Source organism: Diabrotica virgifera, chromosome 8 (assembly GCF_917563875.1).
Source record: "Diabrotica virgifera virgifera chromosome 8, PGI_DIABVI_V3a".
In the NCBI taxonomy this organism is placed as follows: Eukaryota; Metazoa; Arthropoda; class Insecta; order Coleoptera; family Chrysomelidae; genus Diabrotica; species Diabrotica virgifera.
Genome location: NC_065450.1, coordinates 71,152,487 through 71,173,425, shown reverse-complemented (window position 1 = coordinate 71,173,425; position 20,939 = coordinate 71,152,487). Strand labels below are relative to the sequence as shown.

Here is a 20,939-nt window from a genome sequence, read left to right as displayed (position 1 = left end):
ACATTCGTTTAATTTTCACCGGCTTCTGGAATTACAATCTATACCAAGAAATCTTTGATGTCACTAAGTTATTTAATTATTGATTAATAATTACTTACCTAAAACTTTATTTGAAAATTATAGTTTCTGTTAGGAAAACCCGCATTTTCCGAGGAAAATTTTCGTCGGAGCAAATCGTGAAAAACCTATCTCTATGCAGAATTTAATTGCGGTGAATTTTTATTAGGGTGTTTTTGTTGTAAAGTTAAAATCTTCGGAGTTATAGAGCAATAATTGAAAAAAATACGATTTGTCGGCGCCATTTTGTTTATAAAAAAAGTAGCACACTATCTGCGGACTTTGCATACCTATATTATCAATATATAGGATCTTATAATTCGATTCCAGCAATAAAATTGCTGGTAAATAACTTTTCCATGAATTTTGCTAAATAGCCCAGAGTAGTATTCAATAATGAATTATCTGCTCTATCAGACTGTGTTCAACGTTTTCCCAAAGTTAATTACGTTACCGTTAAAACGTTACAAATCCACCTGTTACCGCATTTGTTTTAATTTCCAATTATTCATCCCTGCAAGACAAAACATAGCACGAGTGAGATATTAGGGATTAGATGGTTAATAAAAAGTTCATCGCATTGAAGTTCGAGGCAGACTAAGATATAAATCCCGCAGGTCAGGTGATTCATAGTTTGATAAAGTTCAGAAACAGCTCTCGGGGAAAGCACATTTCTTGGATAATTTTTTGCTGCTTGGCATTGGCGTGTTGATTCGTCTACGTCAAAGATTGTTACCTTTCAAATGTATTATACTGAAATATGTGTCTAATGCCGAGCACAAAAATTTTAAAGAAATTTTCTGTATTTTCAATTCTCGAAACTGTTCAAGAGAAAAGGTTAATGTAGCGAAACAATTTGTCATTTTACGCATTATTTTCGATTGGTTTTTTTTACCTAAGACGCTAAAAAACATAAAAGATCGAAATTTAACTAAGACTACAAAAAAGAGACTACAAAAGAGACTATAAAAATATATACTATAAATTCGAGACATTGTCAAAACTGTTTTCATATATACAGGGTGTTTCATTGATAATTGGAAATACAGAAATACTTTAACTGTAGATTCCTGCGCTCGAAATATTAAGATCTAACCCAAATAATTTAAATAAAATGTGGCTCCTTACTCAGTTACAAGGTGCTTTATTTAAAAATTATTGTTACCTATTAGTACTTTTAAACTGTTTGACATATCCTTGTCATATTTGGCAGAAAGTGTACTGTACAGGAGGTGGATCACGAAACTCGATTATCGACTTTAGTCGATCGAGTTAACTCGATAATCGGGAACTTTGTTTCACGACATTCGATAAATCGACTCGACTCTACCAAAATCTCTCGACAACCCTAAAGGTGTCGAGTTAACTAGTTTTGAAGGTTATGCTAGTATTATTAGTGTGTTTCGGACGAAATTAAATTTTTTTTATATAAAAACTATATTTGTAATTATTTTCTATAAAAACTTAATCTTATATATAATCACAAGTGCTTTGGACCAAATTTGTTAATTTCTTAATAAAAATCACAAGTATGCTGCCAATTGTTCGAGAACATTTACTGCAAATTCAAAGAAGGCAAGAAAATCTTGCATTGGTTCGTAAACGTGGACAACTCAGACGAAATCAGGAACCATTTGAACTGCCTGAAAAAAGATTTATAGAGTTATTCAGACTCTCTAAGGAATTAGCATCAATACTCATCCAATTTGTAAGCCATCATGTAGCAGAGAGAAAAGTAGCTAGAGGAATAACTGTAGAAAGTATAATTCTGTGTAGTTTACGTTTTTACGCAACAGGGTCATATCAAAGGTGTTTGGGAGAGGAGTTTAATTTTGGTATAGCCCAGAGCAAATGAATCATAATAAAATTTCCCACTGTTTTGGGGTTGGTCTAGTTGACTTTGTTATTTCAATTTAAATCAACCGTAACAACAATAACGACAATTTTAATCCTAAATAACGAAAATAAACGTTTTGAACGAGTCTTCGGTTGCCTACATAAACTGAACAGAAGTTAGGTACAATCGAGAAACTCGATTTTCTACTCGTTCGAGGTTCGTGAACAACTCAATAGACTCGATAACGAGTTAAGTCGATTTAGTCGAGTCGACTTTCGTGATCCGCCTGCTGACTTTTTTTTCTTCTTTTATGGCCTTTTGGAACTGTGCCATTTAGCCAGCAACAATTCTTAAAATTCACCCCCAACTAAACCTACCATACACCAAGAACATTACGAATCTAATCGAACAATCAAAGGTAAGGAAGGAAAAAAAATGTTTGCACCTAGGGGTCGTTCAGGGTGGCTAACCACAGACTAAGTAGGGATACGGGGTATTATTACCAGGAAGATTAGGCAAAGGTATCAAAGCTATACCTCGTCTAAAGTTTTAATTTACACGACAACATAATCTAGAAGAATCCTAAAAGTTGACGGTTTGTTCAAAGCTAGTAAGATCATAAGATTATATGGGGGATAAACGTTTTCTTGCAATAGCTGCATATTCAATAGATTTCTGTGTGTCACATGCAAAAAATATATGATCCAAGTTAGTTATTGTATTGCAATTTTCGCACAAATCCGACTGTATTACATTGATTTTATATAGATGTGCGGGATAACTGACATGGCCAAATTTTAGTCGAGATATAGTAACAATATCGTGTCTTGGAAAATCCAAATTTTTTTGCCAATAATCTGTCGGGATATTCGGATGTAAAAGAGTATACATTGTCGGAAAATTTATACAGTATTGATTCCATTGAAGGTTCCAGTTATCATGTAACCTGGCTTTACTTATGGTTATACATTCTTGAAGTCCAATATCATTCAATGTTTTTTTGCCACTGAAAATGCTGTCTTTTGCCAACTGATCTACCTTTTCATTATTTTCAAGACCAATATGAGCGTTTATCCACGTACAGTTGAGTCCGCGAATCATTACCCGTGCGTCATTAATACCTGGCGAGATAAAACATATACTTTCTATCTAGCATCATTCTCTTTCACGCATAAAACTAATGACAAACCAGCTGCCGCCTGTTATTAAGTAAAAACACATGTTATTTCTATGAACGATTTAGACTCAGTGCTGTGAAAAGAGATAGGTACAAAGAAATACGATTGGGAATGTTTTCACATATTTTAAGTACACTTTCTGACGTTTTGGTTTGTTTACTTTTGTGGCTGTCAGTTTGTTGAATTTTTTGCTGTTATTTTGTCGAATTTTTGCATTTTGAAATTTTTTAAGGTATACAAACAGTTGTTTTCACAACTAATTTTATATTGGAGTTGGAAATTTCCTGATAAGTTTATGTTATTTTACGATAAATTTTGACAACGCACAAAGCTAACCTCATTGTTGACACAGTTAAGGAATGCTTGTGTTTAATGTTCCGCCAAAGTGAATAAAATAACAAAAAGAAAATATGTTATTGAATGTTTTTATAAATTGTTTATTTTTTATTAATCAATGATAATAAAAGAATTTATTAAGCTACTTCAAATGTAGCTGTAATTATGCACCAAAATTTTAAAGTAAAACTTAAATTTGACGTTTTATTTATTTGATAACGTCAAATTTTTTTACTATAACCCGTGATCGGAATAATACCCACTTTCTGTCGCGTTTAGTAAATTTCCGACTTATTTAGTATGCTTTAAATGATGACGCACGGGTAAAGACTCGCGGACTCAACTGTAAATATGGATATTTTATCACTAAATTATGTTAAATAAACGTTTCTGGCTACTACCATAGAAATACTACAGCGGAAAGTGGATGGTTAACCCTTCCCAAATTCTACGCCACTGACGGGATTGCAATTTTAGTGAAGTTTTTCGATTCTTCAATACTCTCTATGTAAATAACATACTCTTTGTCCAGAGAGGCTGGTTTCATACTGCCGATAATGAGTCTGCAAGTTGCATCCTGACAGACATTTACGTTCTTGGCGGTGCGCAGGTGTCTTTCTTACCGGACATGCGTATTTCGCCGTTAAAAAACAGTGTCTGCGCTGTTGATCTTAATACTATGGGTATGGCGTCCTATTTACGATTACTAAGTTTCCTTAAAAGGTTGTTGCACGCATTCACCTTCTTTCGGGTTTTTCACAGTGGAACCTGTATGGTAATGCGGTCTAGTGTGACTCCGAGTGACCCTAGTGTGACTTTCGGTGTGCTCTATCAAAATATTATTCCAGGTGATGTTGAGTTTCCTTTTGGCCAGTCGGGACTAAAGGTGTAAAGCGCAGACTTGAGTTTTGGTTGGATTAGGTCTTTGCGAATTTTCTTCATAATATTGGACATTAAATTCAGAGCAATTTCCAGAATCTTTTCGACTTTATAGTACCTAATAATATAATAAATATAAATTTTTACAATTCATATTCAACATTTTTCAAACATATTATTTGTCTATTTATTGTCTACGCTCTCATCTTTAATTATTAAAAGTTAAATATTTACTTATTAATTTTTGCAGTTGTCCGGAGCTTGGTGCCTGCATAAGCTCAGACCTTTGGTGCGACGGCCTACGACATTGTCCATCCGGCAACGACGAGCAGGAATCCAACTGTTCGATAAGAGGGGGATTCCCCACGGCCTACCTAAACTCAGCTGCTTTATCCGCTTTGGCCATTACTGCCCTGCTTCTAGTGGTGATCGCCGCCTTCTACGCTTTCAGGCACTGGCGACAAGAGCAGAAGAACGTGATGGTGTCAGTGACGGAACATACTTTTTTAGAGTTTAAGAGCGGCTTCTGTTGAAAGAGGTCGCTGCTCACTGTGTTGTTGTGTATATTTTAAAGACAGAGCGGATAGGGTATACGGAGGGATTTATCTTGATATGGTTCATGAAATATATGTATTCAGTTTTCAATAAAATTAAGAATTGTTGGGATCCATAAGTTCTTCAGACCCGGCTCAAAGGACCATGCTGGGAGGCTGGTAAATAGATTGAGCTTTGTGTATTGACATGTTTTTACATACATTTAATATCTTGAAGTAATATTACAAACAATATATTAAATTGGATAAAATTTGAAAAGAAAAAAATTGGTGAAGGTTACGAAGTGTAATCCATAAATATACAAAAATTACTAACCAGTATTAACAGCTATCTAAAAGCAATATATAGCTACTAATTTCGAGTAATATGAAATATTTTGAAATTATTTCCTTGCATAAAGAAATTTGCCGTTTGTTTCGTCAATCATCTCTTTGCTCGAGCTGAATTTTTATTTACGAGCTATCTCTTATGTTTGTCTATATTTGGAAATACATAATAATCGGATGGAGCCAAATCAGGAGGGTAAGCCGGATGAGAAAGCAATTCGAAGCCCGACTCATGAATTTTTGCCGTTAGCATAATGCATTTCTTATCCGGTGTCTTAGAGAAACAACACTTTTTTCTGTATATGGGACCATTACTCACTGAGTTCTTGCTTCAATTTTTTCAATAATGTATCCATCCATCCTATGGCTCTACTGCCTAATTAGATTCCTGGTCTCCTTTACCAATTCTGCATTTGTTGCAGTCTCTAGGCATTCTTCTCTGCGATTGACTGCCAAGATTTCTTGGCTCCTCATCCATATCATCATCACATCGCTTTCTCGGTCTTCCAATACGTCTCTTTCGCTGCATTGTTGCATTCAAGTTTTTTTTTGAAGCCTGTTTTCTTCCAGTCTAAATACATGGCCTATCCATTGAAGACATATCATCCGTTCTAGGCGGACATATTGAGATAAAGGTGATTCTTTATATATTATATATTTCATAATTGTATATGATCTCTCACCTATTAACTATTGTTCGTTCTTTGGTGTTTAAGAAAGGATAACTAAGAGACTGTAACAACTATAGTGGAATATCTGAATACAACATGCGAAATTCTAACAGCTCTTATCGGACAAAACTCGCTCAATTCACAAAAAAAAAAATTGAGGACTATCAGCAAGAATTTAGGAAAGGCAAATCCACTACAGACACGATACATATAACTCCACAAACAATCGAGAAATGACACAACACAACACAACACTTCGTAGACTTCAGACAAGCCTACACAGTGTATTAGAAGAAATAAATTTTTTATTGAAATAAAAAATCAAGATATACGGGCAAAGCTAATTATATTAAAAAAATGACTAGGGATGGATCCAGAGCTAAAACATTAGCAGAAGAAAGTAGCACAAATACAATTGCAATAGAAACAGAAGTGCGACAAGGGTCCACCACTACCAACATGGACAGCGGAATCAAAGGAACCCACTCCTCAGCACAAATAGTAGCATATGCAGATGTCATAGTTAGTATGGAAAGAGATAAGGAAAGATTAAAATCAGCATTAACAATCCTGGCAAATGAAGCATGGAAAAGAAGTCTATAAATTATCGAAGGAAACAAAAAATTTCTAATCTGCTGTAAAAGAGAAGATAACAAGACGAGAGAAAGCAAAATAGAAAACTAGATTTTTGTAAGAGTTCCACAATTCAAATACTTGGGAGTAATAGTGAATAGCAAAAATAAAAGAAGTGGAGACATCAAGACATACTGAAGATCCCATAGGCTCAGGAAAGACAAGAACAAATTCGACGAGTAGTTACACGCGCAGCTGGAAAGGATACTCTTCAGAAGAAATGCGGACCCGATATGGTAGGGGAGCCCAAGCGGGGATTTTTGCAGTTATTCGAGCGCGTCAGATTATTACATGGGGAGAAACCTTGTACCCTGAAAATGTACCTCTACCATATATTGGCTCTTAATGCAGGGGAGTTCGTTAGAAGGGGGGGCGAAAAAAAATCTTTCAAAACTCGAAATCGTCAGATTAAGACAAGGTAAGTTAAGTACATGCAAAACAATGTATATTTCAAAAATCTAACGATTTGAGCGGGGTGTAAGGAAATGGGTGAGTCCCAAAGTTTCACAAGAAAATAGCGAATATTTCGCGAAATGAATGACAGATCGAAAAACTAAAAAATACGTTCTCTATATTTTCCAAAAATCTGTCGAATGATACTAAATACGACTTCCCACGGAGAGGGGTGGGGGGTAAATTAAAAATTTTAAATACCACTCCCGCAATATTTCGCGAAATGAACATCAGATCGAAAAACTGAAAAATACACTTATTCAATATTTTTGAAAAATCTATCGAATGGCACCAAATACGACCCCACACGGAGGTGGGGTGGGGGGTTACTTTAAAATCGTAAATGGAAGCCCCTATTTTTTATTGCAGATTTGGATTTCTTACGTAAAAATAAGTAACTTTTATTCGAGACATTTTTTCGGATTATGGATAGATGGCGCTATAATATAAACAACGATTGTTGGAAATGGAAAATTAAATTAAAAATGGAAAGTCTCCACTAAAATGGAAAACTTTATTTAACTTTTTTTGGTTTTAGGACCTACTCTTCACAACCCCAATAGGCCCCCGTATAACGCTCGAGTGACTGCACATTTAGCATACTTTGCTCCCCTACCATAAGAATGGAAAACCGAGAAAAGACAAGAAAATGAACCATTAAATAAGAGATATAACGAAGAGAGAAAATATAGTTACATTTATGAAAGTGTAGAGACTCGTAGAGGGAAAGAGAAGCGCAGGAAGGAGATGCGCTTCAAGAACCTGAGAGAATGGTTTGGTTGCAGCTCAAGGCAACTATTCAGAGCAGCTGCCTCGAAGGTCAGAATAGCCATGGTGATTGCCAACCTTCGTGGCGGAGATGGCACTTAACACATTGCGTGCCACGCTTTAATCGAAATACTAGTCTCAAGGGCCATTGATATCCACGGCAATGAAAGTCAGTCATAAGCGTATATCAAAAATGAGCGACGTGGCCCCTAGCAAAGTATCTGTGTCTCTCATATATGAGCGACGCGGTACGCAATGTGTTAAAGAATAAGGAGAGACTGAGATGGCTAGGACACATAGAGAAAGGGAAAAACAACCTACTGGGTCATCAGATGGGCTAGAAAGTCCAAGAGGAAGACTTAGAGAGGGATGGGAGGACCAGGTCAAGAGAAATATCAAAACCCTAAAAGTGAGAAACTAAAGAGACCTATGCATAGATCGAATGTGAAAGAAAATTGTAACGAAAGCCAAGTCATAAAACAAACTTATACTGACAAAACACAAGAAGAATGCAGAGTGATTCACTGCAATAAGAGAATCAAAGAGTTCTAAGGAAAATCTATTAACGGTGTATGTATATGATAATGATAAGTTAAGGTCTTTTTAAGTCTTAACAATATTGTATATTTTTAATAGTTCAATAATAGTCAATTCATTTTCCTTATATTTTGATACAATTCCTCTATTTTATTTTGTTTTATTTTATGTTCAATAAATGTTTGTAAAGATAAGAACTTCAGGTTGTTTTAACGTTTGAATTATCCAAGACCTGCTAAACCCATAACTAAATCACTGAGATATTATAAAATATATTACTAATTTTAATTAAATAGATATATTGATCTTGAATTTTAGTATAACTACCAGTAATTCGATCTAATCTGTAACAAACTGGCGCCCATCTGTAATTCTGGCTATGTGTCCTGCCCATCTCCATTTTAGTTTGGCTATCCTTTCAATGACGTCAGTCACCTTGGTTCTTCTCGTTCTCTCTTCAGTAGAAGAACCAAGGTGTTTATCCGAGTTATATGATAATTAGTATGGATGTTTTCAAAAGCCATATTGTTTTAGTTTTACTTAAACATGTATAAAATATTTCATGGACTTTATCTTAAGTATTACTAGTGATTATAGAAAATGAATGCAATAATTTAAAACAATCTTAATAGAAATTGTTGGGAGAGTATGCATGTAAAGTATTTCATAAGAAATGCTTGGAGTCGAATGTCGACTAAAAGTATGTGATGCTTAGTACAAGGAGGAGAAAAATTGTAATACTTCAATGACTGACAATATATCTGTTGTAAATGTATTGTAATATAAGAAGTTTTTATGGGTATTACTAAATAAGACTCTAAGGCATAGTGCTATCTACTTTGTTTTATATTATTTTGTTAAATTATGGAAAAGTAGAATACGTACATTTTCTGAAAATAATAAAATCTGTAAATCTGGCTTTGTATTTTTTTCCTAATAGGGTTATTAGTGGAGCAGTCATCATTCAAATATTTAAGAAACTAGATTTAACAAATCTCGCAAACTGTAGACCAATCAGCCTCATGTCACATATATACAAGCTTTTTACAAGAGTCATGACCAACACACTTTCGAACAAAATGACTTTTACCAATCATGTGAGCAGGCAGGATTCAGGTCAGGCTTCGGCACAAATACCATCTACAAGTTATTAACACATTAACCGCCACATTAAATTTTTTTGTTTTTGTCTTCAGGCTCCACGTTCAGAATCTCAATGTTAATGTGAATTATATTTATCTCACAGAACGCCTGAGCCAAACAGGGTGTAAGTGAAATACAACTCACGTGGGGTTCAATGTGTTAAAAGACTCATCAAAAAATGTAATAGAGTACAACAAACCATTCGTCTTAATATTTGTGGATTATGAGAAAACATTTGACACAGTACCATCATAAAATGCTAAAAGCTTTAAAAGAATGCTGAATATAACACCGCTACACCACTATCATCAAAAGTATCTACGATAATGCTACGGCATGCGTCAGACTCTATGAAAATACACACAAGTTCAACATTCATCATGGAGTTCGCCAAGGTGACACCATTTTGCCAAAACTGTCCACAGCATTATTGGAATACATGTGTAAGCATGGAAACCTAGGCGAAAAAGGCATAAACATGAATGGAGACCAACTTAATCACCTCAGGATCGCGGACGACATAGTCATGATAACAGATCGCAATGATCATGTCATCTAAATATGCCTCTAGACAAATGGGTTTAAAGATCAACCACTCAAACATACAAGTGATGACAAACCTCGTTCTGAGTGAGAACATCAACATAACTGGAACAAGTAGTATAGAACAAACATCAACATACAAATATCTGGAGCACGAAATTCGTTAAAAGAGAGACAACCAGACCAATGGTAAAATAAGGATGACTAAGGCGGGTTATGGAAAGCTAAGAGACGTTTTTAAATCAGCTCTTCCCATCTGCTTAAAGAGAAAGGTCTTTGATCAATGTGTACTGCCAGTTCTAACCTATGGTGCGGAAACGCTAACCCTCACTGATATATCCGCAAACAAAATTTGAACAACACAGAGGGCAATGGAACGGTGCATGTTGGGATTAACCCTAAGAGACCGAATAACCAACGTAGAACTGCGCCGTAGATCGGGAGTAATCGACGCTATCAAAAGAATATTCATCATCATCATGGCTTATTCACCTTTTGGGCTCTCTAATTCATTTGTTGCGGAGAATCAGACCGCTGTTGTCTTTTATTATTATAGCAGCGTGTGTGACTTGGCCCTGTCTACAATTTTCCTCTATTCTTTCCGGTCCTTACAACGCTCCTTCCAATTGTAGATTCTCAGCTCCTTTATGTCTACTAAGACGATATCTCCATCTTGTTTTGGGTCTTCCCTTTGGTATCTTTGTTGTTGGTCTCCAGCCAGTTAATCGCTTTAGCGCAGAGTCTGGTTTAGCTCTTTCTGTGTCTCCCAGCCACCTGAGCCTTTGGGCCTTCACGAACTTGATTATGTCTTCACCCTGGATGACTTCTTTAATTTCTTCATTGGTTAATCTTCGAAATTCGCCTACACTTATCCTCACCGGTCCCATTATTCGTCGAATTATCTTTCTCTCTAAGATTTCTAACTTCATTTCATCTTTTTGTGTTAGGCACATCCGGTGATCACTGGCCTGATTGGAGTCTTCTAAATTTTTAATTTGGTTGTCTTACTAATGTGTTTTTCTTTCAAGAATTTTTGGTAGTTCCAGTAGGTTTTATTACCCAGTAGGATGCGTTCATTTATTTCATCCATTTATCATTTCTGCCATTCACCATCACTCCTAAGTATTTGAGACGGTGTACTCTTTCAAATGTATATTCACCAAGCTTAATTTCTTTCTCGATGTTCGTATTCTCTCTTGAGCACTTGAGGTATTTCGTTTTGCTTTGGTTTATCACTAGCCCTCTCTTCTTTGCTTCTTTATCTAATATTGATATTATATTCTGCATGGTTTTTAAATTTCTAAAATCAAAAGAATATTATCGACCTTAAAATGCAACTGGTCAGGGCATGTCGTGCGAAAGAAGGACGATAGATCGACGAAACGTATGCTCGAGTGGAGACCCAGACAGGACACCTTTCGAAGCAGAGGACGACCACCAACAAGCATGGCCCCCACATTCCATTGCGGGCCCTGTAACCAGGATCAGGCTCGGGCCCCCCTATGTTCGCCTGCTATGCTGTTTCAACAATTTACATGGTAATTTTTTAGTTTACAAATTTTATTTAAACTGATGATTATTGATATTAAGGAATAATTAAGGCTATTATTTTAATCTAAAAACCAAACTTTATTGACAAAATTGTTGCAAACATAAAGTAAATCATTTATATTTTACTGAAAGTACAGTACATTTCCATTTTGAGATTGATTTCCCTTACTGACCAAGAATAAAATTCAAGTTGACAAAATACTAAGAATGAGATTATAAGAAAGTTAGGAGCTAAACAATTAAAATGTTTTTTAAGTGTTTAATACACTGACAAGAAAACGCTTACTTTGATGTTTGATAGTCTATTTAATCATAGATTTCCTAGCTTTCATTTCACTAAAATCATTTATAACATCAGAAAAGTCAACAGTTTTGGCCAATTCATTCTCAATTGCCAACATTGCCAGATGGTTCAGACGAGTTTGGCCAGTTGTGCTTCGTTGCCAAGTTTTAAGTGAATTAGACAACCTACTAAAAGACCTTTCAGCCGTTGAAACTGTCACTGGGATTGTACAGAAAAGTCGTATAGCTGTGCACAGGTTCAAGAAAATGGGCTGGAGGTTTTTCTCATATATTGAGTTTAGAAGCTTCAATGGGTCCTTTTCTGACTGGAACACTGTTACAAATACATTCTTCATATGAAGAGTTTCTTCAAATAGGGCTTCTGGATCAGCAAAGTCTGAAGGGTAATATGCAACGAGATTGGCAGTTTTAAGTTTCAGTTCCTCGTTGTCTAGATCCATGAAACCTAACACTGGAGCAAACAGGTTACAAATTTCTTCACAGCTTGCAAATCTGGTTTTCAAATCAGTCATGATGAAATCCAAAACAGGAAATACCACAGAAGATTTGAAGTCCTGTGAAGCTTGTTGCTGAAGTTGCTCGGGCGTATTTTCAACACTAGATTTTCTTTTGAGAGAGAATTCTGGTATAATGCCAACTGCACCGGCGACGTGTTTTGCTTCGTTAAGAATGGTTTCCCATGAATCTCTTAGGGTCTGCAATTCAGTTAACAAATCTTTAATCAGTTGAGTTTCTGTGTTTAAGGAAATTCCTTTCCTTTGTATGATCTCATTTCTTTGATCAATGGAGGCCAAGATTTTGTGCCAAAACAATGATGTCAAGAGGCCTTTAAAAGATCCAAAGTACCTCTTCAGCGCGAAAACAGCGCTAAAAAAGCATGTACGGTACGCACCTAATTCCTAATTATATCGTAAATAACCAATAACCTAGAATTAATAATTATTTCACAACACTCTGACTTTGTAATAATTATATAGGCCTATTTGAGTTTTTAATCTATGATCCCCTGTAAATATTCTGCAATTAAAAAAAAACAGGGCTAGGCCTGGGCCCCCCAGGAGCCCGGGCCCTGTGACCAGAGTTGCACCAGCCCCACCCTTGTGGGGGCCATGCCAACAAGATGGACAGAGGACCTGAAGCGGATATGCGAAATTTGGATGCAAGTGGCTTAGAACAGGGATTTGTGGGGTGAACTACGGGAGGCCTACGTTAAGCAGTGGACAAGTATAGGCTGAATGATAATGATGATGATTAGTGGAGAAGTAACAGCTAATTACACTTGCTTAGGAAATTAAAGTGTGAGAAACAGAAGTAAGATATTAATTATGTTATTTGAGTTTGCTTTTTTTTTCGATTCAGAGTAGATTATATTTTATAGCCTCTCTGAAAAGTCCTAATGAGAGTAAAACGTACGGAAGAGAATGATGGTCGGCTCTGATAAGAAATCAAATATAAATCTAAGTTCCCGTCGGGATTACTCTCAATCTCCTCTTTATTTCTTCCTTTGTTCTCTGTGCTACCTCTTTATCTTGGATCATCATCATTCAACCAGGATCTATCCACTGCTGGATATAGGTCTCCCTCAGTCTTTTCCATGTATTCGTGTTTTGTGCTGTTTGCATACAATTTTTGTCGATCCGTTTTATGTCAACAGTCAGGGCCGGATTAAGGCACGGGCCAACTGGGCCGCGGCCCAGGGCGGCAAAATTTTGGGGCGGCGGATTTGAGAAAAAAAAAGTGTAATTATTTTTGATTGATTATAAAGCTTTATTATCGATTATCAAGACCAGTGAACCTGAGCATTAAATATTAAAAAACTATTTTATTGTTTATTATTTATTTATAACGCGACACTCTGCGCGGTGTAATGTGTCGCAGTACACTACGCTACGCCACTCTATCCAAGTGAGTCGAAGGGGCGAGGCGGCAGTCTGTATCGTACGCTACGCACGGGAAATTTAGTTGTGGGATCGTAGTAGTTGCTAGCATTGGCTGATGGCAGGCGTCTTGTCGCCTTGCCGCTTCCCTCCCCCCACCAACTCCATCACCGCCACGCGCCATTGTCATTCGGTTGTCTGGTCTCAACTCCACGTACTGCAGTCTGTCTAACTGTTTAGGTTTAACGTTTTTGTAATTTGTTTTGAGCGGAGTAACATTTTGAAATTGTAACTTGTGAGGTAAGAAATATTTATTTGTTTATAGTAATGGTAATGTAAGTTAATATAGACCGCGCTGTAGCGGTCGCAATTTTTGACCGATTTTCTTCAAATTCGGCACACGCACACACTTTCCTTTTTGCAATATCTCGGCTAAGTTATTTAGCCAAAAGAATCCCATAACATTTACCCCCTTTTTGGGGGGGGTTTACCCCAAAATTTTGGTTTTTGGGGCCCGTATGGGAAAAATTCTTCTTTATGTTTTAAATTCGTGTAGAGCATATTTTTCTGAAAATGTTAAGGCAAATTTCGATTTTCTAGCTAATTCCGTTCTCTATAAGGAAAAATGTAATTCGGCATGTTGCCATACGTATAGGTTTCACAATGAGTTGAATAAGTAATGGAAGGAAATTCGCTTCCCTCATTTTTTCGCTTCATTTTTCCTGTCGTATCGTACTACAGTTTTGAATTATACAGATATTCTTTTTTTTACAGTCAGACCTTTACTTCCGATGTCATTGATGCTATAACAAGCAGCTGTACCAATGGATGGACGCAAACGGCTCAGTGGGTGGCAATACAAAAAAGTAGCCGAAGAGAAGAAAAAAAAATTGACAGAAGTTGTAAATAAAACTGCGAAGCTTGATACATTTTTTACAAGAAGTAACCTACCAGTGCCACCAGAACCAGTGCTTTTAGAAAGTGTCAAAGAATTTTGTGAAGTAGAACTAGAAGTATGTTCCATATTAACGCCTTCAGCTTCAACAGCTTCAGCATCAGTGCCTTCAGCTTTAACATCAACCCCTCCAGCTTCAGCATCAGCCCCTTCAGCTTCAACATCAACCCCTTTAGCTTCAGCATCAGCCCCTCCGGTTTCAACATCAACCCCTTCAGCTTCAGCATCAACCCCTTCAGCTTCACCCTCAACCCCTTCAGCATCAGCACCTTCAGCTTCGTCATGTGTTGATACTGACAAGATCAAACCAGCTATATCCGAATTAACTTTTGTTGTTGACGAGATTGAAGATCAATTAACAGTCTCTGAACCTGACTCTTCTGTCCATTTGAAACCAAATTATGATCCTGCTTTATGGATAGTGAATGAAGAGACGCGGGAATATTTTGTTAAAAATGGATGGAATCAAAATAAAGATTGCGATTTTAAAAAATCTGAAAGGCAATATCCAGACAGGAAAAGAGTGTTGGCTAAATGGCTATTCGACAGAAAACTTGCAAATGGCGAAATTGTAAATAGAGATTTCTTGATTTACTCACCAAGTTTAGGCTCTTTGTTCTGTGGTCCATGCAAATTGTTTAGTTCGACCTCTACTCAGTTTACTGAAAATGGGTTCAGTGATTGGAAACATGCATCAGCGAGAATAAAAGAGCATGAAAACTCGCACGTTCACTACAATAGTGTAATAGTATACAAACAAAGAGCAGAAGCAGCCGGGAGGATCGATAAGCTTCTACAAAACCAAGTGGAAGAAGAAATAAGGTATTGGAAGGCAGTTCTCCAGAGAGTGGTGGCCGTAATAAAAAAACTTGCCTCGCGTGGTCTTGCCTTTAGGGGGACTGACGAAAAATTTGGTTCTTTTTCAAATGGCAACTATATGATGTGCTTGGAGCTGATTGCCGAATTTGATCCATTTTTGAAAGCACACATTGAAAAATATGGGAAAGCGGGTAAAGGCAAACAGTCATACCTATCATCAACCATTTGTGAAGAACTCATCGAAATAATGGCAAAAACCGTTATTGATACAATTTTGAATGATGCTAAGAAAAGCAAGTACTATTCTATAATAGTAGATTCCACCCCTGATGTAACACACATTGATCAATTGTCTTTCATATTAAGGTATGTGAATGAATTGGGAATCCCTGAAGAACATTTTGTTGAATTTATGAAAAATCAAGGTCATACAGGTGAAGAACTAGTGAACTCAGTGCTTTCTTTCCTACAGTCGAAAGGATTGGACATACAAAACTGTAGGGGACAGTCCTATGACAACGCGTCAAATATGTCAGGAATGTACTCGGGGTTGCAGGCAAGACTTAAAGAAAAGAATCCCTTGATATTTTATGTGCCTTGTTCAGCGCATTCACTAAATTTAGTGGGATCAAGCGCAGCAGAATGCTGTTCTCTTGCAAAACATTTCTTTGATCTCTTGCAAGGATTGTACAATTTTTTCTCGTCTTCTACGCACAGGTGGAATCTTCTTCTGTCAAATTTCACGGCCACAGGAAAGGACAAGAACACGTCGTTGAAGTCTCTCAGTGTTACAAGATGGTCTGCAAGGGAAGAAGCTTGCAAAAGCCTTAATAAAGACTACAAACCCATGGTCAAGACGCTGATAGACATGACTTCAAGCAATCATGAAAACAAACAGACACAATCCAAAGCCAAAGGGTTGTTGCGAAAACTAATGTCTCTAGAAACATGTTTCATGGCAGCCCTTTGGGGAGATGTACTTCAAAAATTTAATTCAGTCAGTGAAAAGATCCAGGCTGAAAATATGACCGTGGACAGCGTTGTAATCCTGTACAACTCACTCACAGAGTATGTGATGAACATGAAAGACATGTTTACCCACTATAAGAAAGAGGGCGAAAAAAAACTGCAAATTGCGCAAGGTGAAATGAGACAGAACGATGAGCCAGAACTTCCACAAGAGACGCAGCCGCAGGTGCAGCAAGATTTTGATCGCCCAAAAAGAAAGGCGAAAAGAAAGAGGTTCTTTGATGAATCTTCAGAAGAAGATGAAGAAAGAACTTATGATGAGGATGATGACATTAGGGGAAATTGTCTTCAACAAAGTTATGACATCATCGTGGAAACACTTCAGTTTCAGTTAGACAAAAGGATCTCTGTGTACACAGACTTCGTTGCAAAGTTTTCATTTCTAACAAAATTAAAGACTCTAACTACCGAAGAAATTACTGCTAACGCGACGTCTTTGCAGAAAATCTATATTGAAGACATTGAAGAGTCAGAGTTTATATGCGAGTGCATCCATCTGAAAGGACTTCTGATCCGAGGAAACTACAAAGAAGCCGAAAAAGACTTTTCACTATCAAACTTGTACAGATTTTTGATAGAAAAAAATCTACAGGACTTGTTTCCCAACGTGGCTATTGGTTTGAAAATGTTTTTGACAACTCCTGCTACAAACTGTTCTGCTGAGAGATCGTTTTCGACCTTGAAAAGAGTAAAAAACTATCTGCGTTCAACAGTGACTCAAGAACGACTCGTCAGCCTGGCTGTTTTAGCCATAGAACATGAACTGACAACAAAACTCGATTTCAGTGCAGTTGTTGATGATTTTTCCAATGCACGTGCAAGAAAGAAGAAGTTTTAAGTTATATTTACTTTAACAAAGCTAATTTAGTGAGTAAGTTATTTGTTTGGATATGTGATTTGTATGCTCTGAACAGTTATATTTCGATGTTGTATATATTTGTTATTATCCTATATTCAATACAGAAATTATCATTTATTTTGCAGTCTTACTCTGTACACCTTTTACTAATTTTAGCCCCTTCCTAACTGTCCTGTTTTTGCCCATAAATCGACAGCAATGACCGATTATGGCTCAAAGCCTGCGGGCACATTCACAGGTGAGCCGTCGCCGAGTAACGAAGCCGAATTTTCACTTCACTCCAAATCAATCATTCTCAGCCAAAATAGTCATAAAACTATAAAAGAATTGTTGAGTTTGGGAATTACGAGCTGCATGATGTTTCACAAAATAATATCAACAACGATTTTATTTACTATTATTGTAATCTTAAGTAATGGAATATCACGGTTGTAGAAAATGGTTTCGTAATTAACGGAGTTTTGTCAAATAGTTTATTTTAATTAATAAAACGCAATTTTAGGACATAGTTTCTTGTTTTCATCATGAGAGGTACTAAAACCATTACAATATCAAGAGACAGTTGAGCGCTGGAAAATGTCCCAAAATGCGTTATTTTGCCTCTAAATTTCAATTTTTTTCGGGGGGGGGCCCGGACCCCAGACCTCTGGCCCATGGGCGGCAAAAGTGTTAATCCGGCCCTGTCAACAGTCCATCTTGTTGGCGGACGACCTCTACTCCGATATGCTTCTTGTCTCGTTCTCCAGTGACTAATGGCGTAGGGATGTGGCGACCCCACCGCCCAAAGGTATTAAACCTTTGCAGTCAGCCCAAAGTAGCAAGTAGAGACTATTCTACGATCCCGGTAGAAGACAGATCTGCTAAAGGGACGCAACCCTGCATTGAGCAAGCCTTGATTTTCTCAACAGACCCCTACCAAGGAGAAGTCATGTCCTAACCAAACTTTTCCATTAAATTCGTACATATTCATTTGATATCCTAACCCACTGTCAATACGCATTGGCCCGCGCGGTAGTAAAACAGCTAAACCCCCCTCCTCTATTCATGTTATCTTGGATAAAAGTAAAGAAATACTTTTTCTTCTTCTTCTTCTTCTTCCTCCTCTTTATAAGCAATTCTGCTTGTTTATTGGCGGATTTATGGTAGCTCTATGGAAGGTTGTCTTTCGGCGCGAATCTTTTGCGCGGTCGGGCGATACTTCTTCTGCCGATTAGTGATTTATCTCGTGCTATTTGACCACACGTGTCTCTCTATTTTGGTTATGTGATTGTTCCATTCTGTTTTTCTATTTAGTGTCCATTCGTTAATACACTGTACGTTACATTGTCTTCAAATATCTTCGCTCCTCTTTCGATCTCTCAGTGTATTTCCTGTAATTCTTCTCAGTACTCTCATCTCTGCCGTTTCCAGTAGTCTTTGTGTTGTGGCTATATCGGGTCTTGTTTCTAATGCATATGTCATTATTGGTCTTACACTGGCTTTATAAATTCTTGACTTCATCTCAGTGTTAATATGTCGGTTTCGCCATATAGTGTTATTAAGGCGTCCTGCCAATCTATTTGCTTTTTGTACTTGATTTCTCACTTCTTTGTCTAGGTATCCGTAAGTTGACAATGTAATTCCAAGGTATTTTACTTCCATTACTTGTTCAATACTGATACCATCAATTTCCATTTTGCATCTGATTGGTTCTATACTGATTACTATTGTTTTGGTTTTCTGAGATAAAATTGTCATATTGAATTCTCTTGCTCTTATGTTAAATCTGTGGACTAATCTTTGCAGACTATCTTCATCTTGGGCTATCAATATTGCGTCGTCTGCGTAGCAGAGTATTTTTACTTCTTTGTTTCCCATTCTATATCCTCTTCCTTTGTTGACGTTTTTGATGATTTCATCCATGATTAAATTGAAAAGCATAGGACTCATTGAGTCTCCCTGTCTTATTCCGCTGCCTTTATCTATAGGTTCTGTAAGTTGTCCATCTATTCTGACTTCCATTTTGTTGTTTTGGTAGATGTTCTCAATAGTTTTTATGATATCTAGAGGGACTTCTCTATTATACAGAAGATGGATTACATCTTTGAGTCTTACTCTGTCAAATGCTTTCTTTAAGTCAATCAGATATATAAATGCTGGTCTATTCTACTCTAGTGATTTCTCAGTAATTTGCTTTATGACGAATATTGCATCTGTACACGATCTTCCAGTACGAAAACCCTGTTGTTCATCTGCTAAACTTATCCTCTGATTCATTACGTCTTGTAAGATTTTAGTTGTAAGTTTTAGGGTAGTATTTAACAAGTTGATACCTCTTTAGTTTTCTGGCTGCTTTTTATCTCCTTTTTTGAATAGTAGAATTAGTTCGCCCGTTCTCCATTCTTCCGGTTTTTTATTGTGTTTTATGATTTTGTTAATTAATGTTGTTAATTGTTCTGTCATTGCTGCTCCACAATATTTCAGTAATTCGTTTGGTATTCCATCCTTACCTGCAGCTTTTCTGTTCTTCAGCTTTTCGAGTGTTTTTCGTCCTTCCTGTGCACTTATATTAACATCTTCATTTGTGGTGATTTCTGGTGTTTCCGGTTCTAGCAGCATTTGTTCTTCCTCCGCTTATAGCTTTTTTAGATAGTCAATCCATGTATCCTTTTCTATGTGTTTTGGTTCTATTAGTTCCTTTACCTCCGTTCTTTGACCTCTTATAAAGCGCCATATTTCCTTCTGGAGACCATAAACATCATGTTCCATTTCTTTCGAAAAACGTTCCCAGTGATCATCTTTTATTCTTCTTACTATTGAATGTGTTTTGTTTCTTATAGTCTTATAATTATCGTATGCCTCTTGTGTTTTAGTTGACATGTATTTTAGGTAAGCTTTTTTCTTCTCTTTACATTTTTCCTTCACTTCTGTACAAAACCATAGAGTTCTTCTTCTTGGAAGCGATTTATTTTTATTAATGTTTCTTTCACCAAGAACTTCCTTGGCTGAGGCTAAGATATTAGACTTAATTTTTGCCCAGCTTTCTTCGACTCCGTCACTTTCTGTGATATACATATTGCTGCTGTTTTTTTTTAACTCCGCCTGCAGTTTTCTTTGGTGTGATCGAGTAGCTCACAGAACTGTTGCCGGTCTCAAGCCCAGATAAAGGAGGAGGGGGTCTACAGCCAGGTTAGCACCCTACTGATAGACGTTAAAATCATAGCTCATAGAAACAGGATTAGGCCTCGGAACAGGAATGATTTCATTACGACGACCAACGCAAGAAAAAGGACAACGAATTTATGGAAAAAGAAAAATATACTTCGCATCGGTACTACACATATGTGCACTACAAGAGACCAAGAAAAAAGGAAAGGGTCAAATTATGCTGGATGACTATGTGATGATTTACAGTGGTGTTGCAAAGGATACAAGAGCCAAGGAAGGAGTCGCACTGCTAGTTCACAGAAAATTTGTACACCAAGTACAAGAGTGCCGATATATCTCCGAAAGAATAGTTAGTGTAAGTCAAACTGGATGTCAAACCTCTGAACGTGATAGCGATCTATGCACCTGAGAACAACAGGGATGCCACCATAAGAGAAAACTTCTATGAACACCTTCAGACTGTAATAAACGGGATCCCAAATG

The 20,939-nt window shown here is 36.9% G+C and overlaps 1 protein-coding gene across 1 annotated transcript in view; it reads left to right on the top strand.

Annotated features, from left to right (window-relative positions):
* LOC126889755 (uncharacterized) overlaps nucleotides 1-9,147 on the top strand; it is a 1,061,577-nt gene extending 1,052,430 nt beyond the window's left edge. The window contains exon 9 of the mRNA XM_050658328.1: nucleotides 4,538-9,147. Coding sequence (XP_050514285.1) covers nucleotides 4,538-4,820 — 283 coding nt within the window. The 3' untranslated portion in view covers nucleotides 4,821-9,147. The remainder of the gene's footprint in view (nucleotides 1-4,537) is intronic.
* The last annotated feature ends 11,792 nt before the right edge of the window (nucleotides 9,148-20,939 follow it).